The 27,893-nt window shown below is 37.1% G+C and overlaps 2 protein-coding genes across 3 annotated transcripts; one reads left to right on the top strand and one right to left on the bottom strand.

The window, feature by feature from the left end:
* The first annotated feature begins 8,217 nt into the window (after window positions 1-8,217).
* On the top strand, window positions 8,218-8,956 carry LOC109505636 (small ribosomal subunit protein eS30z/eS30y/eS30x). Its single transcript, XM_019849200.3, has 3 exons — window positions 8,218-8,356; window positions 8,447-8,584; window positions 8,693-8,956. The coding sequence occupies exons 1-3, from the start codon at window positions 8,353-8,355 to the stop codon at window positions 8,737-8,739; spliced, it is 189 nt and encodes a 62-aa protein (XP_019704759.1). The 5' UTR covers window positions 8,218-8,352; the 3' UTR covers window positions 8,740-8,956.
* A 7,722-nt stretch (window positions 8,957-16,678) lies between these two features.
* LOC105036768 (vesicle transport v-SNARE 13) lies at window positions 16,679-24,096 on the bottom strand. Of its 2 annotated transcripts, none has more exons than XM_029263558.2 (6): window positions 23,865-24,096; window positions 23,400-23,539; window positions 23,264-23,322; window positions 23,000-23,188; window positions 20,539-20,709; window positions 16,679-17,036 (listed from the first exon to the last, which is right to left on the bottom strand). In XM_029263558.2, exons 2-6 carry the CDS (start codon window positions 23,491-23,493, stop codon window positions 16,884-16,886), a joined length of 666 nt encoding a protein of 221 aa, XP_029119391.1. In that variant the 5' UTR covers window positions 23,494-23,539; window positions 23,865-24,096; the 3' UTR covers window positions 16,679-16,883. The 2 variants fall into 2 exon arrangements, with proteins under 2 accessions (XP_029119391.1, XP_073109228.1); XM_073253127.1 differs by lacking the exon at window positions 23,865-24,096 and adding an exon at window positions 23,710-23,836.
* Between the last annotated feature and the right edge of the window lie 3,797 nt (window positions 24,097-27,893).

The raw sequence follows: 27,893 nt of genomic DNA, 5'->3' as shown, positions 1-27,893 counted from the left end.
TTTTATTTAGTGAATAGGTTATGCTGATTGAAATACATTAGAATCTGAATTTTTGATCTACTAGTTTACAACCCCGTGCGATACACGGGATTAAATTTTTTCTTAAAAAAAATTATTTTATTTATCTATTTTATTATATTCATTTATATATATTTTAAAAATAATTAAAATAATAAAATATATTTTATGTATAGCATGGATTATAAGTTATTGGATAAATTTTATAAAGATCCAACGATCCTGATTCTGCGAAGCCCCTTCTTAATCCATTATTTTTTATTATTTTTATTATTAACTATTTTTAAATCCTTTTATCTCTCTTTCTCCTTCGATCCTCTCCTCTCACGCCCTCTAATTCTGTCGATGGTAGAACCGACAATGTTGTCTATCGGCCATCACCGTCACTAATGGCAGAAGCATCTTCAAGTTCGAAGCTGAGTGAAAATATATCAATATACAGGATTTTATCATCAAAATATATCAATTTTTCTTCTCTTCTTCGCTCTATTTCTCCTTCTCTTGCCCCCTAAACCCGTCTCCACCCCTCTCTCCAAATCCCACCTCCTCCTTGAGTCCTTTTCACCACCTCCACTGCTCCATGCTCCACCATCCATGCCGCTGCGCTGCCACCCTCTCCCACTGCCATGGCGGCTTTGTCGGCCTTCTCAATTACATTGCCATCTATTTCTGCCCCGTCGTTGGGAATCCCCACCCCTTCCTCCTCATCCTCCTCCACTTTTCCTTCTTCATCTCCATCATCCACAACTACTCCCTGTCGGACATGTGTCAATTGGAGACATCTGCATTGGCAGAGCCTTCATGTACTATGTGTCCGTAAAAAAAAAATTATTTCTGTACATCAATATAAAACCACTGATAGTTATGTACTTCTATTGCCACAATTCAGAAGTCCTTCGCATCATAGATCAAATGCCCTCCAATTCACCAAATTTTTTTCTCTACAAATGATTAATTACTTGATGCTAATTTTGTCTTGAAATATAATTAAAGCTAAATTTTTCATTGAAACCCATCATCCCTTTAACATTTGTTGGAATTGAATCAACTTTTTCGACAACTGATCCACATCCTGTTGCCAAAAGGATTTACCAGGTGTCACAGAGATTTAGTAAAAAGACTAAACAGGCTCCTTCGCTGATTCCATATAGATATGATATGTAATCCTCCTGTAAATCTATCCGACTTCTTCTTAATCTTTTATTGTTGATTTTCTTGTCACCAGCACTTGATGACTTCGTTGGTCTATCAATATCTGGATAATGTGACATTAGCACGAATAAGTTAGCAGGGAAGGAGTTGCTGTTTGAATCTTGAACTGGTGCCAAACTCTTCCTTATTCAAATCTTTCATTTCACCGTCAAGAGAATTGAAATCAGAGACGTTGGGACGTTTCCTTCCTATAGTATTCCAACTAAAATCAATTTACTTTATCATCAAATCTCATAAAATTAATTTATTTTATCATCCAATTTTCAACTCCAAATGTTCAAATTTTTCTTTAAAGAAATTTCTAATGCATAGATCATCCAACCCAAACAAATTTGCAGCATATCAACCTAATTCAAATAAATTATAATAAAAATTCTTTGCAACATTCTTAACACAAACTAACAAACTAATAAAAAAAAAGAAGGGAAGTACCCAACACAAAACTCCAACCACCGTATAAGCTTCCCTGTTCGGCCGTTCCACCTGATTGAGATTCTCGAGAATAGAAAAAGAAAAGAAATACCCAACACAAAACCCCAACCATCATCTAATCTTCCCTGTTTGGCTGCTCCAAGTTGGTTGGGACTCCTGAGGATGGAAAAATCAAAAAAAAAAATGGGTGAAAACATGAAAAAAATTAAGGAAAACAAAGGAAAGAAGGAAAAGCTGAATTGCTTGGGAACCCTTCACAAATAATGAAAAGAAAATAGAGAATGATGAGACGAAAAAGATGCAATTTTTAAATACCTAACTCTCTCTATATCCGCCAATTCCTCCACCGCTACTTTTATTCTCTCACTCTCTTGCATTTCTTCCTGCAGACCAACACTGGCTCTCGGCATTGAGCACCGCCCACCTCCAAACAACATGCCTCCGCACCTTGTCTCTCGAATCTAATTCCAATTTTATGAATCCCTTCCGATCTCCGTGATCTCTTTCCTTCCTCGCTCTCCTCCGCCTCCTCCTCTCTCTCCCTCCCGTCGATGGCCTTCCTGCCGTCCTCCGCCTCCTGGCTGCAAGGCCCACCTCCTCGGCCTTCTGCTACACCACCACAACTCGCACAAAACCCCAATGAAGCGGGCGAACACATCCTCTCAAAGCACGGAGAGGCATCCTCCGGAGTCTATGAAGCAGGCGAACAGGGAATCTTAGGCGATGGACTCGATTGGCATCAAGAGGCTCCCCTTCGGGCACCAAACCGTAGCTTTGCCATCGCCTGACATGGCTCTAGGCAACGGACGGCGGCGACGACTCCCTTCGATAGGGCTCCAAGAATGTTTCGACAGTTCAGAGGGCGTCTACGGAGCGAAAACGAAAAGCCTTTTCCCTCTCGCATGCGTTAGAGCGCCGCCCCTTTCCCAACCTCACGAATACTTCCGACATCTTCTGCATGGCGGATGGAAGCGCCTGTATCCCATACACGTGGCGGATGGAGGCTTCTCCACCGAGAAGCCACTATTTTAATATATATACTAATGTGTAATCCGCACTATATAACAAAGTTTATCTTATATCAAAATAAAATTTTAAAATATTTTATTAATACATAATTTTTTATACAATATAACATATAATATTTTTATTAGTCCATGAACTTACATTCTTATTAATCTTCATCTAACATAATTTTTTTTATTTAAATTAAAAATATAAATATCAAAAAATTTTATTAAAATATTAGTGAATTGAGTTCCATAACAAAATACGAATCAAAATGATTGAAAAAATAATTCATAATTTTAAATATTTAATATTTAAATATTAAATATTTTTATTTTTTAAAAATCTATATTGATCCTATTTGTGCACTCTGAAAATATATAATCATTCAATGTAAAGTAATTGATACTTAACAATGATACAATAATGAAATACTTAACTATTACAAGACATCAAGTATCATCCTTATCTAGAACTTTATTTTTGATTTTAAAATTTTATTTAAAATTATCATCAAGGTAGTAATAAATTTTTTAAACTACTGACAGTAAAATAATAAAATAATAGTGACAGAATTATCTCGATCGTTAAAAAATTTTCATCCGATTGAGATAGATCTAAACTTTTTTATTTAGCTACTCCAAACCTCCCACTAAGTTGAGACTCCTGCGAACAGAAAAAGCGAACGAAAAAAATAAAAAAAAAAACAAAAAAAATATATGCAAAAAATATGCAAAAAATTAATAAAAAAATAAACAAAAATGAAAAGATAAGATTTTTCTTCGTATTGATTTAAAATTTATTTTAGTACAAACCAAATACTATAAAATAGTAACATATTCTTGAAATATAATAAAAAATTAATAATCAAAAAAAGATAATGAGATTCGCAGTCTTACTTGGTCAGTACGATCAATAACTTCATTATGTTATATTGAACCATGATTCTATATTTTAATTTAAGCAATTCTAATTTCTTTATAATTTCTTCCAAATTTTTTTGAAAAAAAATTTAAAAATGTTCACTTATGAAATTATAATTAAGAGACAACTAATTAAAAATAAATCCTAAATATATTTTAAAATATTTATAGGGCTATGAACTAAAATTACTAAAAATATCTTAAAAAATTTTAAAATTTGATATATCTTTTTCTTAAACCTGCCTAATATCATGTACATCATGTCTCTTTAGAATAATATTTTATTTTGATCTAAAAATCTATTTCAATAGAATTAAAAAGCTAAATATAATAGGAGAAAAAGAACCATCTAAATGATCAAATACTCCACTATTAAGTGATATGAGCAAACATAACTAAATCAATAAAATCATATAAGAACATAAAAAAAATCACTCAATTAATTTATTCTAATAATAAATGATATAATATAATAAATTTTAATAAAATAAATAAGACCATACTGTTTGATGTAATAGAATTTAGCAACCATCCATCATATCCATAAAAATAAAAAAAATCTCAAACAAAATTAATACTAATATTATCCTTATCAGTCTGTATTAAATATATCTTAAATCTTACTTACCAAGAGATTTATAATTAAATACCAACAACATAGAATAAATAATAAAATAAGTATAGCTATAAAATATAAAAAGATAATTATAATAACAATCAATATAAAATAAGACGATACTATAAGTTAAATTTAAAAAATATCCTAACAAAGATATCAACAATAAGATAATAAAATTATTCATTATGCTATGAAATATAAAAAGATAATTATAATAACAATCAATATAAAATAAGACAATAATGTTTGATCTAATCTGATGGATCAATTTAGATCTCCAAACATATTATTTTTAAAAAATAATAAAAATATTATTTTTAAAAAAATTAGCATGTTATTATTTTAAAATTAGAAAATAATATGTTATTATTTTTAAATAATAACAAATTATTATTTTAAAAAATAATATGTTATTATTTCACCTAAAAATATGAAAAAAATACTTGATTTACTTACTCTAATAACAAATAATATAATAAAATAAAAGTTAAAAATTTTATAATTTTTTAAATTATTAATAAACTAATGTGGAGTAAAATATAACGAATATCTTCTTAAAGATATCTGCTTAATACATAGATCTAAAACTACAAAATCATCCAAAAAAAGGTAGTTATAACTCACTTTTTTTCTAACAAAAAAATATATCTATACTATAAATATTATTTCCATTGTTGAAAAGTCTATTGAGATAGTAGGAAAACTTATAATTTTAAAATTAAAATTATACTAATAAATTTTTTCATCATCATTTAATTACCTTCAAGTTGTTCAATCTGAAAATCGAATTAACATCAAAATAGTAATAAATTTTTTAATTACTAAATAATAATAAAAAATAATCTATAAAAAATAATAGATTTCAATAAATTTTGTTGAGAGGGGAAGAGAAAGCTATCTTGTCTGCTCCAAGCCTTCAATCTGATTAAGATGGATCTATACGTTTCTATTCGACCATTCCAAGCCTCCCACTCGATTGAGACTTCTATGAATGAAAAAATAAAAAAAATTAAAAAAATATAGAGAAATCAATAAAAATAAAGAAAAGATGAAAAAAAATTAAAAGGCAAGATATTTTTCTGCATGGACTTAAAATTTATTTTTTTCACGAACAAAAAATTATAAAAATAATAACATATTTTTGAAATATAATAAAAAATTAATAATAAAAAAATAGCAATGAGATTCACAGTCTTACCTACTAAGTGCAGTCGATAATTTCATTATATTATATCGAATATCAAGTTCATATATTAAACCTCAACTTTGTTATGCTGTATTAAACTCCTCCATCAGAATCTAAAAGCTATCAGATTCATACCAACATTATTTCATTAAGCTAATGAGGGAATATAAAAAGCATAATGAATAATCAAACAAACTAACAAAAAAAGAAAAAGATACGCAACTCACCTTTTGTGGCTCAATTCTCTGAGTTTCTTTTCGAGCAAATTGATGAAACAATAAAAAATAATAATTAAAAAAAAAAACAATCAGTAAGAAATAATATCACTAACCATACCTTGCTTTGAGTGAGAGAGTTTGTAGTCAGAGCAGAATTAGATAATTTTTTTTTTATTCTCCATCAGTATCATATAGTTTTTAGCATCATATGAGAAATCTAATTTGATTTCTTATTAGCTATATAGGAGGGTTGCTATTTTAGTAATAACAGCCTTCTGCTCCTTGTTTTACAACATTATTTAAGGGGAGGGTCAGTCGAAGGATCCGAATACAGTTGCTAGCACAATGCAGTAGTCTTACTGTCCCGAAAAGAAATTTTGAAGCACAGTTGCTGCTGTAGTGCAGTAGTCTTCCAGTACCCATAAACTTGGACGGAGGTTGCTGCTAGAATTTAGCGACCGTCCATCATATCTATGAAAATAAAAACATCTCAAACAAAAATTAATACTATTATTATTCTTATTAGTCTGTATTAAACATGTCTTAAATCTTGCTTATTAAAAAATTTATAATTAAATAGCAACAATATTAAATAAACAACAAAATAAGTGCAGCTATAAAATATAAAAAGATAATTACAATAACAATCAATATAAAATAAGATGATACTATAAGTTAAATTAAAAAAATATCCTAACAAAGATACCAATAATAAGATAATAAAATTATTCATTATACTATAAAATATAAAAAATAATTATAATAACAATCGATATAAAATAAGATAATACTGTTTGATCTAATTCGATGGATCGATTCAGATCTCCAAACATATTATTTTTTTAAAAAAATAATCAAAATTATTATTTTTAAAAAATTAAATTAGTATGTTATTATTTTTAAAATTAAAAAATAATATATTATTATTTTTAAATAATAATAAATTAGTATTTTAAAAAATATTATTATTATTTTTATAATATTTTATTTTTAAGAATAATATATTTTTTAAAATATTATTTTCATCTCTTATCCATCCCCACTTTTTAAAAAATATTATTTTTTATAATTTTTTAAAATACTACTTTATTATTATTTAAAAATAATATTTTAAATTATTATTAATAATAAAGTAATAATATTACTTTAAATATTTTTTTAAAAATTTTGTTTTTATCTCTTATCCCTCCCCTACTTTTATTTTTTAAAATATTATTTTTTATTTTTTAAATACTACTTTATTATTATTTAAAAATAATATTTTAAATTATTATTAATAATAAAATAATAATATTTTTTCTTTTTTCTTCATCTCTCCAAATTTTTTTTTCTTTTTATTTCTTTCTTTCTCTTTTCTCCCTTCCCTTCCCTTCCTCCCGCTGGCTCCCTCCACCACGTGAGGCCCAGGTCGCTGCCATCCGCATTGCCCCCGCTGCGGTCCTGTCCCACCACCGTCTACACAACATCCCCCGTCCGCATCGTATTCGACTCCGCACGACTCCTAACCCCCTCCCCTACTCCGGCTCCGATGCCACCAACCCCCCTCCCCTCCTCCGACTCCGGTGCCATCAACCCTCTCGCCTCTCCTCCCCAGCTTCAGGCACCTCCCACGCCCCCCCACTCCCTCCAATCTCCTTCACGTGCTTTCCTTTTCATAGTTGTCTTTTTTTTTTTTTTCTTTTTTAGCTTCATCCCCTCCCCGAACCCTTCTCCCTTTTTTTTTGCCTTTCTTTTGTTTCCACTGATTTTTCCTATGTTTTTCTTCTTACTTTCTCTATTTTTTTTTCATTCTTTGGTGTCTAAGAAACCCGATCTCCCTCAGCTGCCGTCTCCTTCCCACAGATCTCCAAAAAACCCCCTAATCAGAACTTAAGAAACCCCGATCTCCCTTAGGTGCTATCCTTTCCACAGATCTCCCAAAAAAAGGCCACCGGAAGGGTTCGAAGCAAAAAAAAAATAAAAAATGGAGGTCCAGGGGAAGGAAAGCACCTGTGGGAAATTTGAAGGGGGATCCAACGACGGTGAGGATCAGGAGGAAAAACCCCCTAATCGAAACCTAAGAAACCCCGATCGTGCTATCATTTCCACAAATCTCCGAGAAAAAGACCTCTGAAAGGATTCGAAGCACAAAAAAAAAAAGAAAAAAAAAGGGGAAAAATGTAAAAAGCAAAGCACTTGAGGGAGATAGGGGCAAGGCCAATGCCGATGATGATGGAGATGAAGACGATGGCAGACACCGATAGGAGGTGGCGGTGAGGAGAGTAAGACAGCGACGGCAGAGACCCATGAAAGAGGGAAAAAGAGCCTTCGAGAAGGTTGAGAGAAAGTCCATGGCGCATCGAGCAAAAAAAAAATTATATATATATATATATAGGAAGAAGGCCTGACAAAAGAGAGTCTAGGATTCCTTCCAGATTTATGATATGTGGTAAGCTAGAAAATTGATGTGCGTTGTGCTGGAAGAGTTCAGGGCTCTCTTTTTATATATTGTATAGATATTAGGTTAGATTTGAATAATACAGGATTTGGGTTGGTAAATTTTTGACCCGGCCCATATCGGACCCAACTCGCATCTCACTCGACAGGACCCGATTGCCGCCTGTCTATCTATATATTTCAAGCTCATCTCCGAAACCCTAATACCGGCAGAACCCTCACCCGCTCGCTTTCAGCGTCTCCTCGTTCCCTTCCCTCACCCGGTCGCTTGCTGCAAACCCTACAAACCAATCCGCCGCCATGGGTCAGCCAAAAGATTTCCAGCACCTCCTTCTTTAGATCCTCTATTCTTGATCTGCCTTTCTCTCCGTCTCACGTTGTTGCTTGGTTTCAGGGAAGGTGCACGGATCTCTGGCTCGTGCTGGGAAGGTGAGAGGGCAGACGCCCAAGGTCGCGAAGCAGGACAAGAAGAAGAAGCCCCGCGGCAGGGCTTACAAGCGCATGCAGTACAACCGCCGCTTCGTCACCGCCGGTACCTAATCCTTTTTTCTGTTCTCTAGTTTCTATCTGGATTCCGTTTTTATTTGGATTTTTGGAATTGCTGTGTGATTCGTTGCTTCTTTCTTTTAATTCTCTTCAGTTGTTGGATTCGGGAGGAAGCGAGGGCCCAACTCATCCGAGAAGTAAAAGAAGATTGTAGTAGACTCCTTTTCAATATCTAGTTTCAAACAAATGTAGGGTTTTGTTTCTGGATTCTGAATTACGTGTCTGGATTCTGCGTTTTGAGAATGGTTTATGGAAATTCTGAATCGATTGGGGGTGTAATGCTATGTTTGGCCCCTCTTTAGAGATGCTTCGCTAGCTATCTATCTTTATCCTGAAGGAAGTCTCCTTTTTTAGGTCACATTTGTTGTTTTTGTCTTTCAAAATTTAGCTTCTTTTGTATGGTTGTTGCTGTGTGAATGTTATTTGGACATCCAGTTTGAATTGTTTATGATGAATGGGGTGGGGTCTTAATCAGTTGTGAGTTTGATATTAGCAATGAGTTTTAAATGATGGTGGTATATCAGACAAAAGATGAATGATGCTCTGGGGCACTGGGGTCAGTTACATCTGCCTTGTAAAATATTCGATGATAGATGTTTGTATCCTTGTCAAATAATCTAATTGACAATTAGCGTGTGATCAACAATGTCACTGAGGAAGGAGCTGAGAGGGCTTAAACATAATTTATTGCTTTCATTATTTTGTCATTTGACTGCCTTTCCACTTCCTGAACTACGATCTCTGCTTCCAATGTCTTTCCAGCTAATGCAGTTACTAGGTTTAACTTATGAGAAGTGTTGTGTGAATGTATACTTTTTCATCTTTAATCTTCTTGGTTTGCCCTGATACTTAGTGTTCCAATCTGGAATTATGGTGCATTTTGTTATCCTAGATGCAGGTGGTGGTACTGGTATGCTTTCATGCACTGTAGGCATATGATGAGGTAGGAGACTAGTGATGGTATGCATGCTGATCATCTAGTTAGTGTGTAGAAAAGGGTGCTTAATTTGTTGAGCTGATCTTGGGGCCTGTCAAGAGACCTTTGTAAAGATTTTCAAGGAGATAAGGGAAGGACCCTCTTATGATCCATTTGCATTCTTGTCCATGCAACAATGCATTGCATGCTAATTTCATTAGTGCTATATTGCTACTTTGATTGATTGATTGCTCTCTGGCTCTCTTTTGCTAGTTTCTTGCATGTAATCATGTCATTCCTTTGGTTTTAGTTACCACCCACCACCCCCCCTTTCCCAAACCAAAACACAATAATAATAATAATAATATTGGCAGGCATCACTTAAGCAAATCAAACTAAACCATATGTGAGTGCCTCATAATTTTTACATAATCACCTGGTTTCCCCGAAGATTGTGATCTTTTTTATGATAAATTGTGAATGACAATTGGAGGATTATATAGCACTGTAACTGAATAAATTTTTCATGGCATTATCTGCTCTTTTCACAGATCTGATGATTTACATTCAGTATTTGGTATCTCAATTACCTTTTTGTTGGCAAATTTTGACGTGTCCAATATATGCATGAAGTCACTTGTTTTAAGTGTGATTCTGAGTTCACAAAATTCCTGTCCTGTAGCTGCCATGATTTTGAAAGTTTTGAGTCAAATTTCATGTACAGATTTAGGCTTGGAGGCACTTAACTTTGGATACCCTCTGCTTCCCTGGGAAACACCCATCTGTCCAGCCTACCACCCTAAAATTACAAAGATATGGGAGCACAAAAATACCCCTATCAGACCAAAAAAAGAAGGCAGACAATGGCAATGGATAGAGGGATGCCTAGGTGGTGGTTTTAGTGGCTTGCCCTGATTTAGGTCGAGCTGGTAGTTTGGTTTTCCGGGCTTGAAGGAGTTGTTGTGGTGTTGTACTGTGTTTTCCTTTATTCCTTCGCATTTAAATTTGAAATGCGATTCTTAATGGACCCAATCATTTGAATAAGTTATCAAATGTGTATTCAAACTTAGAGAGCATGACATAGGGCAGCGAGATGTGTTAAGTGCAAGATAAAATTTTTGATCTAAGCAAATCTGAAAGGTGAAAATTAGTCGACTTATGAGTTCTTATCATCGTTAATGATGATCATTGGCTCAAGTAGATGAGGGATGGTGTTATTCATGGATGGGAAGACAGTTGTATTTTCATATTAGAGGTGGTGCTTTGTTTGCAATAGAGTTTATTATCTTATGATTGGAGCTTGGTGATCTTTTGCTAAGTGTATTCACATCATCAACTAATTGCAACTGAAATTTTTGGTTTTTCTGGGCGAGAGGAGAAAAGTTGGAAGATTTTTACTTTATGCTCATCTGTGTATAAAATCACGTGAGATGATGGGTTTCAATGATGGGGAGTAATTAGTGCAGGAAGTTGTGATCCTCATTAGAGGGATATTCTGATGGAGAACTGTAATTTCATTAGAAAAGGGAGCTTGGGTGCCGGTAAGAGGAGCCGTTCACCTAAGTTTGGGTGTCGGTATCAGTTGAATTTCTTTTGAAACCCTTACATAATGGACGGAGGAATTTGCGTCAGTTCTCAGAAAATGTTGTTAAATTATTCTCATGATAAAGCCTATAGAATCTCTTTCCGCTTCAACGTTGTCTTATCATATCTAGATTTTTGGGAACTATATTTGGAAGGAATGGAAGCACGGTGTCAGTTGGTCTGCTTTTAGCCCAAAAAAAAAAAAAAATCTTAGTGGGTTAATAATTTAATAAATTATTGTTGCCAAGTTGGTCTGAGTTCTCTTGCAGGTGGTTCTTGAATTAGTTTGTTGTTGTTTGGAAGCAAGAGAAATGCAAATGTGTTTTCTATGGCTGCAGGCCTGTCTAGAGCTTTCTTCCTGTAAAATGCAACATAACTTTCCGTTGCCACCCCTTCATGCCATTCCGCAACGCCTGGTCGTCCTACAATAGAACAGCAATAGAAAGTAGAAACAACTCTAGAAGCTGCCCAACTGGGCCTTTGCTTGATTTCAGTGGAGCAATCTATTAGTTAAGTAATTATTACTCGGGCTGTTTATTTTTGCTAAAAGGTTTGTTTGGGAGTGATTCCAATATCCCCTATGCTTATAAATTACCCGTGCGGTTGTCATCTGAACTGCAGTTAGTAGGGACGTCCGATGGAGTTGATCCCGTCGATGAGTGAATCATGTATATGCGAGTTGCTGTGTTTCCCTTTTTTTTTTTTTTAAATTTATTGTTGATCTGCATTTCCTCTCCCCTCAGACAAGGTTTTTTTCTTGCAAGCTGTGACACCTGGTGGAGATCCCGTGTAGGTGCTGATTTTAATGGCACCATCCTGAAAAAATGTGGCCGGTTTTGGGCGTTTGGGAGTGACATCTTGGTTCGTATGTCTCCTTGAAGGACTGAGAGAAAAGGGGGTTGTATCCCTTCCTCTCGGTTAGTTACCATCTACGCAAGAGAAAATGTCAAAATATCATTCCATGCTCGATACTCGACCTGCTTGACCCCATCAGGGGCATGTTTGATATTGCTGAAAAGAAATATGTTTGTGATGTTCAAAATAAAAATATTTTGAAAAATAAATTTTCGTAATATTACGTAAAAATATTTTTTTAAAAAAATAAAGGTTGGATAATATTATAAAAAAAAAAGTTCCTACAAGTAAAAATAATAATAAAAAAAAATAGTAAACATGGTTAGAAGAATCTAGAACATCTAATTCCTGGCTTTTCCTTCGTAAAGGAGAAGCAACACCAAACATAGCTTAAATGCTTAACTCTGATTGTATTTACTGGGTATATCCCAGATTCTCATATATTTCCCTTATCTGAGTAGAATGATTGTTCATAATTCACGATGAAAAATAATTCGTCCTGATCAGCTATTTAAGACTTGAGAACCACTTTCGGAGTCAGGCAAGAAAAGAGAAAAAAGGAAACTTACTACTACGATACATTAATACTGTTGTGCAGAATCTGATATCACATGATATAGCAGAAAAAAAAAAATCATACAAATACGTAGATCGGTCTCAAATCTATCTCCACAGAGCGTGCAAGATTCACTACGAGAGAATAAAACAGAATCAATACAAGAAGAACTCACAATTCAATCTTTGTACAAGAGTCTTTCAATAAGAAGTTTCAAAATCTTTACAAAAGCTCTTTGAAATCTTTCTTGAAGTCTTTCTACATCTCTAAGACGTCACCAGCTATCCAACGCAACAAACGGCTTGTCAATCGGAGCTATATAGGCTCCAGAATCTTAAAAATACTGTTACATTAAGAATACTGAGTCCCAATCAATCTTAGAACAATCCATGACCGTCTGATCGTGACTGCCTCGCATCAAAGCCATTCGATCATGCACTATAGCTTCAGATCAAGCCTGATCACGGTCGGAGTCATCTTCAGTTGTTCGATCGTGAACGGCTTATTCCAGAGCCATTGGATCACACAAAATCACTCGTGAATCGTGCGTGGACCGCGTGATTGATCCACGTGGCCTTCATGGACCGCTTAGCAGCCTGCGGTCCATGATGGACTGCATAGGGCACTGGGCCCACGCGCTAGCCTGGCCTGCGCATGCCTGTGCTGGGCTCACCTGTGCGCTCGGCCGCGCGATTGTGTCTATCGGGCCCGACTGCACAGCCACCGGCCTCCACTGCCTCGTGCGCCCTACCATCTGCTCCAAGCTTCTTTTGTGTGTATCTTCACCGTCTGGACTCCGTTTGGACTGTTCTTAAGCTCATTGGACTCTGTTCGTCGTCCTGGACCTCGCTGTGAGCTCAATATAAATCGAATCTTGAAACATATTTCTTAACAATCTCCAACTCAACTCGATGTTCGGCCTCCATCTATCTCTGAGAGCTTGTGATCCGTCTCATCCCCATGCCCTGGGACATGCCTGCTGTCTCATGAATGAGCAAACGTAGGAGTTGAGCCAGGCCACTCGATTCCATCTCTGTCATCGGCAGTGTCCACTCTAACCAAAGATCTATTCAAGAAAGTCTCCTGCAGCAATAGGAACTTCACTCTGCGACGTCACCTATTGTCCTTCCGAATCTCCTGCTAATGCCGATCTACCTCTACCTGGAGCTCCACCACACTCTGGGCTCCTCCTGACTCTTGAAGCTTCACCTCGCACTGGGCTCCCCGTTAGGTAGTAATATCCTCTCGTCTTTTTCTTTCTTTCCAGAATAATCCTATCGCTGTGCAACACCTTCAGAATTCCTCTACCAGCTACCGTCCTATGGCCTCTCGAATTCAGTCTGCTCAATGAGATAAGATTTCGCCTGAAATTGGGTATGTATCAGACCTCTTCCAATTTTCTCACTACACCATCATATGTCCTTAGCTGATCGTCTCGATTCCTCTGATCGTATAGCTCGATCCATACAGCAGATAAATAATATCCTCACTGCTCTCTAGAGAGTCAAACTGTTCCTCTCTACAACATACATGATAGGTGCATACAGAATCTAAAATTCACTACTGGAAAGAAGTAGATACCTCATCAGATATTTTTAGGACATCATCCTCTGACTCACTACTAGCCGTCGCTGCAGTAGTCCTCATCTGATCCCTGAGTTGAGAACAATCTCTTGCTAGATGCCCCAACTCATCATATTGATAACATCTGGTCTTGCTCAAGTCTCTCATCCTGGACTTGGACCGCCCTCATCGTGATCTCCTATCGCTCTGTCTACCACCTCCTGCTCTTCCAGAAACCACCAAAACTGAGCTGCCGTCTGAGCTCGAAGTTGGATTCTCCCTTCTGGGAACCTCATTTTGAAGAATCACCGCGGTGACCTCATCGATCTTGATGGTGTTCTTCCCCACTAGAAGAGCAGTCATTAAGGATTCATACGAAGAGGGAAGCGATGCTAGTAAGACCAGCGCTCTGGTCTTCTCCTCAACTTTCTCGCTAATACTGAGGAGGTCAGTGAGGATTTTTTGAAAGTGGCTGAGATGCTCCTGCATGCTCTGTCCCTCAGTCATCTACAGCTGATAGAACTGCCTTCAAAGGAAGAGAGTGTTGGTGAGAGACTTCGCCATGATAACTCCTCGAATTTCGACCACAACATCATCGGAGAAGTCTTGCCAAGCACATGAATCACTACCTCATCCGCTAGGTATAAGCAGATCGTACTCATCGTCTATATCTGTAGCCGCCTCCAATCCTGTACCTCCATGGTAGTCGGCTTTTCTTCGTACAAGAGAGCATTGATCAACCCTTGCTAGATGAGCACATCTTTCACTCTCACCTGCCATGAGGAAAAATTACTTTTTTCATCAAGCCTGTTGATCTCCACCTTGATTGTGCTTGTCTTCTCCATTTTCTATCGCGATCACCACCGCCGCAACCTATGCTTTAGTGCCATCTTGCTCTGATACCAATTGTTATGCAGGATCCGGTACCACATGATGCAGCAGGAAGAAAGAAAAAATAAAACAAGAAACACAATACAAATACGTGGATCGGCCTCAAGCCTACCTCCATGGGGTATGCAAGCTTCACTATGAGAGAATAAAACACAATCAATACAAGAGAAACTCACCACTCAACCCTTGTACAAAAGTTTCTCAATAGAAAGTTTCAAAATCTTCACAAAATCTCTCTGAAATCTCTCTTGAAGCTTTTCTGCACCTCCAGGACGTCACCAGCTATCCAACGCAACAAACAGTTCGTCAATCGGAGCTATGCAAGTTCCAAAATCTCAAAAATACTGTTACACTAGGAATACTGAGTCCCAATCAATTTCTAGAACAATTTATGGTTGTCCGATCATGATCGGCTCGCATCAGAGCCGTCCGATCATGCACTATAGCCTCAGATCAAGTCTGATCACATCCGGAGTCATCCTCAGCCATCCGATCGTAAATGGCTCGTTTCAGAGCCATCGGATCGTGTAAAATCATTCGTGGACCGTGCGTGGACTGTGTGACCGGTCCACGCAGCCTCCATGGACCATCCAGTACCCTACGGTCCATGGTGGACCGCACAGGGCACTGGGCCTGCACCCCCACGCATGCGCCTGCATGTTGGGCTGCATACACCTGCACGCGTAGGCGTATGCCGGGCCCGGCTGCGCCACCGCCAGCCCGCTGCCGGCCTTCATCGTCTCGTGCGTCGTGCCACCTGCTTCAAGCTTCTTTTGTACGTATATTCGCCGTCTGAACTCCGTTTGAGCTGTTTTTAGACTCGTTGGACTTCGTTCATCGTCTTGAATCTCGCTGTGAGCTCAATGTGGACTGAATCTTGAAACGTATTTTTTAACAAATTCAACTCTATGTGTCCATGTTTGCTCCATTGAGGTTCAATGGACCTGTCCAAATCTTTAAGCACGTATATGGTGGATAACAGCCATCGTTCATTTGATCCTGAATTGTTTAAGAGAAATTCTTTGTGTAGGGCATGCAGTGGTTCGGTCTTGCACAAAATCGACAAAAAAATTTTTTTTGTTTTGCCGACATCTCTGAACCAATATGTGTGAACGAATCACCGCATACGATGCATAAAAAATTTCTCATTATTTAAATGCAAGAGAGTAATGTGGTGAGTGATTATCGGACTGGTCCATCTGGCAACTTGGCCCGATTAACCTTAACACCTACGGTGGAGGGAGAAATATAACAGTGTTTGGATTGAGAGCGGGAGAAATATAAAGGAACGCCTTTGAAGGAATAAGAGTGACTTAGAATCTCTCATTTGGTTACGAGAGGAGTAAGAGATCTCAAGAAATCCTGCTTTCAGAGTCCTCTTTTCTTCTCCCGTTAACTAATTATCCAGCCGTCAGTGACATCGCCAGCGCAGACATGCTCCAAAGGTGATATGAGCCCTTTTACACCCAGAAAGGCAAAAAGAGTCATGAGCTTTACTGTGATCGCTTCGTTTGTTAAATGCAATGTCTTGGCATATTATATGCTTCCTTAGTATCATTCTCCTGGGCTGCTGTGTAATGCAAAATCTCAAGAAAAGAAACATTTGGCTGAAACATTTCCTTGCCAAGACAATTCAAGAGACAATTGATGCAGTAGATCAGAACCACCAAAAAGGAAATTAAGGAGCACTCAGATATGTATAAGATTCTCCAGGATTGTTCAAGCTTAAACCACCTATGCACCATATATCATGAAACAACCACACAAAATAAAGTTGTTCCGTAAAAACAAACCAGTTTTAGATACACTCAGAGACTGAAAGGAAAACAGATAGAACATAGGGCCAGCCAATTGTACATCACTCGTTGATTGTTAAACCAACATGGGACGATCACATAAAGAAATCTTCCGTAGCAATGTTTAGTGAAAGAGCTTGAAGTACAGAATTAGAAGAATGGCCAACACAAGTACGGCAATGATGCCTCCAATTATCCACTTGTTCCTGTCCATTCTTTTGGACATGGCCGTCAGGATTTTTCTGCTCTTGCCAATGTTATCATCCACCCCATGTAGCTGCAAAGAAACCAGATTCAACTCATCAAACATGTAGGTCCATGTAGGACAACATATGATAAGAATTCCCAAGCATGCATACGTGTGTCAAAAAAAAAAAATGATAAACAATGCAATTCATTTAGCTGCTGATCTGTCTGCCCGGCATCACAAACATGATTCAAGAGAGTAGAGCTTGGTGGAACTGCCCCATTCAATAAGTGGTGCACATAATCATCTCAATGATAGTGTTTAGTCAGAAAGAGGCAAGGATGTGAGTCCAGACAGGACAGAGAGGCGTCCACCATCCAGAGTGTCATGATAGGGTACTGTCCCGAGTATCAGGATCGGATGGGACATCCACTAGACCCAAGCCTAACAAAGATAATAGAAATAGGGAATGCAACTTGATGTACAGTTCTTAAGAGAGATCTTGCATAGACGGCGGTTGGCTAAAGAATTCTATAGACAGTCCTACATCCAGAACGTGAAGAAAAAGGAACATGCAATATCTTCTCATTTTGCAGCAAGCTTGCAGGCAGCCAGAGAACCAAAGGGTTAAAAAAACAACAGCAGTCAACACCACTTCTTGCTAATCAATTCAAAATATCAGATAAGTGTTTCTCATTAAAGTATGATACAGATAATTTTTCATATTCAATGATGATAGACATTATTTTTGAAATTTCCAGTGATATATCAGAAAACCTCCATTAATTCTTTATAAACAATAACTGAATGCTTTAATTGGCATGGCAATAGTACAAGTTAAATATGTCCAAAACATGACATACTTCTCTAAAATACAAAACTATAGGTGCATTGGTGCCAAGCATGTGCTGAGGACTAAAGTGTGACTGGATTTTGGTTTCAAATATTGCAATAGTTGACAATAATAAGACGAAAATTTGAGACTCTGGCCTGATCTGAATCACTTTTGTGCCTGAAAGTCTAAAATGGCATGCTTCTCTAACAATACATAACTATTGTTTCATTGGTGCTAAGAAACTAGGAAGGAATACGATGTGACTAGATTTTGATTTCAAATATTGCAATAGTTGACAAAAAAGAGACAAAAATTTAAGGATTCCGGTCTGCTATGATTTACCGTCATGCATAAACTAGTTTCAAGTATATGAAAGATATGCAGGAGAACTATCTCTCTCACAGAATTGGTACTGAAGCTTACCAACTTGGTTATAAAAGGAGTTTTGGTCCATGACATTCACTAGCTATAACCTGAAAGAGCAGTCCTAGCTCTCTCAAGCCTAGATCAAAGCATACCAGCTGTATATATCAAACATAGGGTTCCCACTAATGTTAACAGAAACAGTCTTCAAATATGGATACGACTACTTATCTCCTTGTAACCGCATAACCTTAAACTAAACAATCAAACTGAGCTTTGATTTAGCATATGCATTAAGAAAAACTAAAACAGGATAGAACAAAGAAAAACAGAAAACCTATGCTTTACTTTTGGTTCTGCTGGACAAATTATTTTTAACTCCATTTTATATGCTACAAAGGCCTCAGGGCAACCAAATTCCCTCAAAAAGGGGGAAGAAACCCTTATAAGAACTAACCATAATTCCAAATTGTAGGAAATCCCCATCTTTCATGCACAACTCTAAGGAATTGGTCCTATTAAGATTCAGAGGTATTTCTACACCATCTGCCTTCACAATCAGCAATAAACTCCATCGACTCCATCATTCCCCCAGGGAAAAAGAAGAAGTGTTATATGTACAAATCTCAGGGTATAAGCATGGCATTAATCATATTCAATGTTACAAGGTCTGTAGCCTAAGAAGCAAGATGCAACATGAAACAATGATACTTAATGGCATGCTTTTAGGGGTGCCAACAACCCTGATAGTAAGATCTCTTAGTGAGGCCTGAAAGGCTGCAATTGAGCCCTGATCTAGCGCTGGGGCAACAGGGGTATTGGAGGTGGGCTACCCCACTTTTGTGGTCTATTAACCAAGAAGAAAAAATAAAAGCATTCAAACACCATTAATATGGACCTAACAATATTGTATTCCATAAACTTTGTTTTCCTTATTTTGTTTTCTCTTATTGATATTACTTGAGAGCAATTACAAGGTACAAAATGAGTTTATTTAACAATACTTGTCCAGAACAATTATTACATGTATAAGAATTCATAGCAGGTGAATCTAAAAAATATAAAATATAAAAACAAAAAACGTAACCAATGGGTTAAACATGCTTATTGATTTTCATAGCATTATCCCACATAATTCAGAGTTGAATAAAATAAATTCATGTCTGTTGTGTCCATTAGAAGGGCTGCACATCATTTTATGGCAACGCACTCAAATTTGGTATATGTATCACACAATATGTGCTTTGCATAGCATCTATGACTACAAGAACAAGACACAATACTTGAACTGTTGTTTCTTGTGCAATCAGGAATCAACGTACTAAATTGCTATGGCCATCATTATATCAAGCAGCTGACCAGTTTGTCATAGCTTATTAATCAGTTACAGAACTAATTATGCATACAGAAATATTAGAGAAATTCTTAAGGGGCTGTTTGATGACAAGTTTGACTGAAATGGGTTTATACAGAAACTGAAACAAACAAGCTCTACAAAAACATCAGTTAGGCTATTCTTCATGAAGGTCTCGCCAAATCTGACAGGATCTAAAACCTAAAAGATGAATTCTATGAAAAACAGCTATGAAAAACGGATATCCCCCTCTTTTTCATACAACAAATTTAACAGAACCATCTCCTACAATTGTCTGTCATTTTAAAAAAGAAAAAAACTCATATGCAACCAAACAGCCCTTAAGAGATTTATGACTCCTCACTGAACACTTTCCAGAATTTAAAAAAAAAGCTGCAGAAAATTTAAGTTAGTTCTCTGGCTATTTTGGAGAATTCAATAACAGTAAAATATCTAATATAGATGCTCAACCACGTCTTTAGTTCAGAGTCATCATCAGAGCTGTATCTTAATCCAAGTGCAATATCACAAACCTGTCCTACATTTTGTTAGGACTAGCATGTTAAAAACACCTCTCTTTCTGGATATGAGCTCATTATGTTTCCCTCGCTTCTATTATCAAAGCCCATTTCATTTCTAATCATTTTTTTTTACCTGAATTGTTGCCCTAAGCATTACGACAGCTATGTGTGATGGTATGAAAAGGGAACTCGATCCTACTCTGCCACCAATGGTTTTCAAAACACGATCTTTAAGATTAACCACATCAAGCTTCAGCATGCTTATGCCCCAATCCCCATTCAACCCACAATGTGAGTCCAACAACAACCCAAAAAACATTAGCTGGACTCATCTTCTGTCTTTTTTGTTTTCATAGGCAAAGTAATCTGATTGCATGATCCTAAACCAAGGCACTCAATAAAACATAGGGAACTCGAAAAGGTAATGAACAGAAACATAGTTAATGGATTGTTAATTTTAATGAAAATAAAAGGCAGCTAATAGTATATAATAAAGGATGATGGTCACTCAAAACATACTGTATTATGAGCATGCAAGAGAGACTGGCGTTGTTGATGGAGGTCTTGAAGAATTGAAACACCAAGCTCTTCTGTCTCCAACATAGTTCTTCTACTCTCCTTGATCCTTTCAGAAGATTGATTCAGTCTCTCTGTTGACATCAACAACCTTCCTCTTTGATCAGCAGACACCTGTGTAATCCAATATTTAGATATAACATGCCACATTCCACCAAACTTTAATGAACTTCCAATTTGATAACTCTAAAATATCATTAAGAAACAAGAACTTGAAGATTAATTACAACATGACAAAAATATCAATTCACAAAATTTTGAAATTAAACAATGAAAATTGCAAACTTAACAGAGTAAAAGAAGTCTATGAGAGTTTGCTGATGTGTGAGTGATACAGAGCATGACTAAATATTTTAACAGATACCATAGCATTTGTGCTCTCATCTTGTGCCCAGATTATATGCTATGCTCAATTGATAATTGACATCAAAACCTGTCCATATCCACTTCTACATATAAAAGGAAATCGATAAACATACCTGGCCAGAGTTGCTGGATAACCAAGACCCTCTCTTGGCATAATCTGACTAACATGAACATGGTCGCGTTCAAGACCTGGACTCATGAGACACGTTCAGCATTTTATGTGTGCGAAAGTTGACCATCATATTATTGCACAAAAAGATCAAGAAGAGAAAACAGGGGCAAAGTGAGGTCTAGAAAAGCAGAGATAGAGACACAAGGAGAAATTATTGGTAGAGACTATAAGCAAAGATATTAATTGGTATGCGTTGAAGAAAAGAGAAGATACATCAAAAAGATTGGGAAAGGAGGAAGGGAGAGAGAGAGAGAGAGAGAGAAGAAGAAGAAGAAGAAGAAGAAGAAGAAGAAGAGAAGGGTCAAATCTAGCTTAAAGAAATCCCTTCTCTTCTATACCAGATCACAAACAATGATTTCTGAGCATGCCCTAGTAGACACTTCTATATTTTGTATGATCTGTTTGACAAGAAAACCAAGCCTCTTAATCATCAAATAACTAATCTTCAAAAGCTCCACTAAAATGAAAAATTTAGAATCCCAATTACCCTATATGAAATTTTTTTCTAAAATGGAAAATTTCAAATCCTATAATACCTTATATAAAAAGACACCCTAAGCAGCTAAAGTTTTGCCATCTTATGTGCCCCAATCATGTACCCGGATTATATGCCACACTCGAACTATAACTAACATCAGAAATTATCCAGAACAATTCTACATATAAAGAAGATATCGACAAATATATCCAGCCAGAGTTGCTTGATAACAAAGTCCTGAGCAATCTCCTCTTTTATTGATAAAGACTTACTGATGAATGGAAAGTATAGAGATGTAAGAATCTATACATTATGACAATCAACAATATCCCAAGTAATCAAGAACACAATATCTAACTCAAGGCTCTCCTTAGCATAGCCTAAGATGAACATTATCACATGCAAGTTATGGACTTGTGTGACATTTTCAGTGTTTTGATGTGTGAAAGCCAACTGTCATATTATTACACTTCATGTTACTTTACAGAACTGCTTTAGGGACACTCAAAATGAAAGATCTCCTAATCAATAACCACTCATAATGAATTCAATGATGATAAATGTTTACTGACCCATCCATCATGCACATGTATGCCAAAAAAAGAAGAAGAAGAAGAACATTAACCATGACTTATGCATATATTTGGTAGACGACAAAGTGGAATCAAGCAAGCTTTGTAACACAACATACCATGCTTTTATCACAGTTATGGAAGATTGCCAGCCATATATGAGCATACAATGAATAGGACACAGACATGGAGATAGAGGTTAGTGATGTGACCATTTGTAATGAGATTTGTGAGTGCATAGCCTCAAAAGAGATGCTCTAAAGTAATATGCCAAAAAAATCAACGATGCAACCATTAGTGTAGCTGATGTAGTTCAGTTAACGCCAAAACATGGGTTTACTAGGTTCAACCATATTGTATAGACATATAAAGAAAATATTAGAACTTAAAAAGAAGTGGTCCATGACCAGGGAGACCAGAAAATATATAAAGTGAGTTTTATAAAAATGTTTAGAAACCAACTGTCAAATTTTACACACACATCTAAGAAAGCACTTCTGTTTTTTTCACAGAATATAAGAAAATGGAGATAGAACAAGTTATCTTGCAGAACATATTGTTGCCTCCCCGAGTATTATTGAATCATGACATGGAGGTATCATATTCAGCTAGGTGACCGAAATACAAAAGAGTACTTAGGGCAATAAATCGGCATATGATGGGTGAAAATCAGAACCACAGGAAAAAAAACATCCAGAACATATCCAAGAAATAAAACTACATTGTCCTCCAGCTGAAATCAAAAAACAATGAGGCATGGCAGTTCACACTAATAACAAGATCAAGAACGAGAATAAATGAAAGGCCATAGCATACCGCAAGTGTATCCGCCATCCCAGACTCCAACAGCTCCTCTCTTGCAGCCTGGTTAGGATTAGCAGTTGAGATCCTCTTGAGCTCACTCTTCAAGTTATTCAGATCAGATTTGTACTCCCTCAACTTTGCAAGCAATCCAGCCTTCACGCTTGGCGGCAAACTTCTCGCCTCCAGATCCATCTTCCTAATCTACAAAGATTCGTTCGAAACCTTAAGATAACCTGCATCTATTATCTATAAATCGAAGCAATCAAAAGACATTACCAAAGCTTCCGCATCATCTATTCCGGATTTAATCTCGGAAATCTTCTGCTTCTTTTGCTCTGCAAAAACCGATCATCATTCAATAAAATCATCGTTCAATTGAATCTAGATCGCAGGAGAGACGATGCATCTTTACCTCCGTTAAGAACAGCAGCCGATGAGCACTTCCGCGAGAGAGATGCCGAGATCTCACAGTACTGCCGTTCGTAGCCTTCGAACACCTCGCTCATCGTGACTCCTTCGGATTATTCCCGAAAGCCGGAAGAAATAGCAATCCTGAGAAGGGGATAAGAAGGAAATAAGCGTCGGATCATATCCAGCAATTTCTTTCACGAAAACGCTAAGCCTATATTAAAAAACGTAATCAGGCGCATCAAAAACCGGTTTAAAGGAAGAATCGAAGAAGAAAACCGATCAGAAGTCAGGAAAGAAGTTAAAACCCTAACCCTAAATTCTCATCCAGCTAGAAGGAAACAAGAATTTCTATCAGCGATGACATCTGATCCTTGGAATTAAAGCGGAATAATCATATTATATCATATTATACAAGAAAACAAGAGAAGTTGGAGCAAGGAACGGGAAAGGAATCGTGGTCTCTTACGATTATAAAAGCACCGCCAGCCGGCGAGATGGTCGGACGTTGAGGGAAGGCTTCCAGAGAGAGGCAGAAAGGGAAAGAGGACAAGGTGCCAGCGGGATAAAGGAATCCTCTCTTATTCTTCTCTCGCTTTGCTCCGCCGCGCGCGTCGGGTTCATTCCATGCATCCGACGAGGTGGTGCCGCTTACCGTACCCCTGCCCAGTCCCAAAGCTTTGTAGACTCGACTGGAGGTCACCCAGGTTCCCACCCTCAAGGGACTAATTATTAGATGACCAGGCCCAGTAGTCAGTTGTCGCTCGCGGGATTTACCTCACATTTAAACAATTCAAGATCAAACAATGTGTGCCTGTCACCTATCGCATATGTACCTCCGGATTTGGACGGTCCACTGAACCTCTCGAGATTTAGACGCGCTAAATTAAGCTGATGGGCAACCCTCTCGTAGCACCGGAGCGGCACCTACGCAAGTGGCTGCAGGAGAACCAGCCACCGGGACACGTAAAACGGAACGGGATATACATTTATCGGTACCCGCTCCACATTTATCGGAAAGGTTTTAAAAAAGTCTCGAGATGGAACTAGAGACGGAGCAACACGAGATGGATGGATCTTAAAATTATAATTTTTTATATATAAATTTATTTTTATTTAAAAAAATAAAAAATTATATATTTAGATCAAATTTGAGATATTTTATCATTATTCATGAATTTGCTACGGATCAAATACAACTTATCCTATTTAGATCGGGTAGAATTGAATATTTGATGGAGTGAAGTACAATATCATCTTCAATCATCCAAGCACTAGATATGTTTATTTTGAAAAAGATTACAGCAATCCATTCATACAACATCATGTAGCTGCATCTTTGTTGAAGTAACTTTTAATCAAAGAATTAAATGCATAATGATAATGGGGTTTAAAAAAAATAATATTTTTTACTACAATAGCTATATCATATTTTCATGGCAGCTCTAAAATCTCAAACACAATTGCTAACAATCAGACTTGATTATTAGTGTTTGAGAATAAAATTAAGAGGATATCATTGACCTTGCTGAGCCTTGGACTATCTAATGAGCAAGTTTTAATTACATAATCAACAAATTGTCCATAAATAATATTCGACTTGTATGCCAATTCTGTTACAAAATCTTGCCATTAGGAGTCGATCCAAATATAATCATGTTATAAAAATGCCAACATATAGATATGCATATGAAAACTATCATTACGTACAGTAAAAAATATATTTTTTTTAAGATATTAAGATATGATCGAACATGAGACAACTCATCGGAGGAGTTGGCGAACGTATGATTCATGCCTTAGCTAGAGTGATTCTGCAAGTGTATTTTTGTTAAATTTTGATTAATTTTTTTTTGTAATAATTTAGTTATTTTTTTAATAATGAAAAACACAGCAAAGAAAGAGCGCATGATTTGATTTTTTTTTTTTTGATAAGAGAAATGGAGTTTTTGGGGGCGGGGGGAGTGGGCGGGGCCGCTACCGGCGTTGAAATACTTTAATCGCACGGTTGAACATGCGGCCCGTTCCAACTGCGCTGCCCCCTGAGGGGCTTGGTATTTCATTTCCAATAGCAAAAAAACACCACCTCTGACCGCAACGGAAACTGCTTCACCAAATCTCTACCGTCAACACATTGATCGTAGGGTGGGACAGCACTTACCCGACGTGGCACTGATGAAAAGACAGGCGAAACCTTGATCGGAGAGAAGGCTACATCCAGCCGTCCATCTGGGGCATGTGCTCCTCGATCAATCTGCACCGTCCAAGAGTAGAGAAATGGAAAAGGACGTAGTACCAACTGTGGGATAGCAACTAACTGTAGTTAGGTTATTCCGATGAATCGGTTATGGTGGAGGCTGGAAAAGAAAAACAAAAAAATATTATTAAATACAAAATAATATTAACACAATACCGCTGTTACGTAACCTCCCCAAACCTCGTAACAGTTAACGCTGCCCGCTTAGCACCGCGAAAAAGATAAAACGGGGTGGCAAAACGGGAGCTCGTCACTGTAATGACCCTGACCGTTGATCACTCGATCAAGGGACGGGAACGTTTTGAGGAGGGATGGACGTAATTCCGTTTTAGTGAACGGAACGGAAGAACAAGGGCCGAACAGGGGAGACGAGAGAGGACAGGGCGTATAAAAGCCTTTCGAGGAAGGTTGAGAAGAGAGCATTTCGTCCGATCAAAGCTCTCAGTTTTCCTCGCACCACTCCCTCGCTTCCTCCTTGTATTGGAGAGAAGAAGGCATTTTGAAAAGAAGGAAAAGGAAAGAGCAGTGAAAGCCAAAGAGATTCTCCTCCGAAAATCAAAATATTTCTACTCGATTTATTTTTTTCTTTTTCTTTTTTGGTTTCCGAGAAGTCCGCCGTTAATTCTTGTGAGAATTAGAATTGATCGAAGGAGTGGCGAAAAATTTGAGCTCCAAAGGTTTTCATTCTGGCACTGCCTTGGATTTCTATGGATTTATTGGATTAAGTTTTCTAATTGTGGTTTGTCCTTATTCTGTCTTGAAGAGATCATCTGGAGAGATTCGAGGATCTAATCGTTATCCAGATAAGAGCTATGAGGATCAAAATTGGAAATTGAAGGTTTCTTTCCTCTGGTTGAAGGTAAATTATATGTTCTAATTCAAGCTTCTCTTGAGTCCCTTGTTTCTTGAGATTCTTGCCATTTTTCCTCTGTTCTTCTGATTTACTGTATAAAAAGATTCAATTTCTGGTTTGTTTGCAGAGATGTGTTTCCTCTTAATAATCTGTCCAGATTCCTCTCAGTTCAAGTGCATTTTTAACATGAGTGCCGTCGATCTCTGCTTTAATTCTCTCAAAATTGATGAAATAAAGTTCTAAACACGCATATTTTGAGCAATATTCAAAGGTTTGTACTTCGATAACTCTCTGTTTTAATTCCCTTCCACCCTTTATCCTCGGCATGAACTAGATAAGAGTTTCCCTTTGATTTCCCTTTCTTCGCCAATTTGTTCTCTGCAGAAGAGAAGATCGGGACAAGCTCCGATCGCAGCAAACAGTTCAAAATCCCAGGTAGTTCAAAGAAATGGTACATGTTAATCTGTTTCCAGATCGTCATCCTCCGATCCCTCTGTTCCTTTTGCTGCTTATCTATTTCCTTCGATTCGTTTTTCAGAAGCCACAGAAATGACATTCGTTCCAAACCCGTTCAATTAATTCCACAAAGCTTCAGAACTGCGACCAGATAACAAGCCAAGGTGGCAACTTTTTCCCCGAGAAGATCTAATTCGTCTGGCAGAAAGTTTTTCCTTGCTTTCTAATACATTTTTTTCTTCGATTTCTGAGTTGGAATGCCCTCTCTGGTCTCTACTCTGCATTTTTCCCATCTTCTCTATGTTTTCTTAAATGAAGGCTCTTAACTGTTTCCTGTTTCTTGTCAGCTTATTTGACGATGCATTACATCAAATCTGCTATCAAAGGACTTAATTTGCTTTCAGACTGATAATACCCTGCGATCTGTTCTCTTATCCCATTATTCCTCTTCTTCTCATCGCCTTATAAATAAATAAATTTAAGAGATGCCATACCTAATGGAAATGAAAAAACAGAAAAAAAAAAAAAAAAAAAAAAAGAAAAAAATCCCCCGCTTCTCTCTCTGCTGCTTCTTTCCTCGCTTTCCTCTTTTCCTTTCCCTTCCCAATCATTCTATATCCATTTTGGATCGATTTATCCGGAAGCTCATTCTCATCTTCTTCCCTCCCTTTCACGTCCTGTCTATTCTGGGCATTAATATTCCTTCTATATTATGGATGATTAACCTTGATTTAAGTGAATAACCGTGGTGACGAGCTGTTCTTGTTACGTGTCAGGCCTAGGCATCGAAGGATACATAGATGGAGAGGGAGCCGAGGAGTCCCTATCACACTCGTGGTTCGAGAGGCGTTAATAATGCAGGCACTGGGTCGTTGGCTTTGTCCCAGCCGGATTTGCTGCTACACCGGGGTAACCGGAAGCGGCTGAGGTGC

Source organism: Elaeis guineensis, chromosome 2 (assembly GCF_000442705.2).
Source record: "Elaeis guineensis isolate ETL-2024a chromosome 2, EG11, whole genome shotgun sequence".
NCBI classification, from domain to species: Eukaryota; Viridiplantae; Streptophyta; class Magnoliopsida; order Arecales; family Arecaceae; genus Elaeis; species Elaeis guineensis.
The sequence above is the reverse complement of the archived record's forward strand: the minus strand, read 5'-3'. Positions and strand labels throughout refer to the sequence as shown.

Bases quoted from the DNA above. Each gene is read 5' to 3' on its own strand.
- LOC109505636 (XM_019849200.3), top strand. The intron at 8,585-8,692 runs GTACCTAATCCT...AATTCTCTTCAG, and splicing joins CCGCCGCTTCGTCACCGCCG to TTGTTGGATTCGGGAGGAAG.
- LOC105036768 (XM_029263558.2), bottom strand. From the start codon at position 23,493: ATGAGCGAGGTGTTCGAAGGCTACGAACGGCAGTACTGTGAGATCTCG. The intron at 23,323-23,399 runs GTAAAGATGCAT...CGGTTTTTGCAG, and splicing joins GGCTGCTGTTCTTAACGGAG to AGCAAAAGAAGCAGAAGATT. The intron at 17,037-20,538 runs GTATGTTTTGAG...GTTTCTTTGCAG, and splicing joins TCTTGCATGCTCATAATACA to CTACATGGGGTGGATGATAA.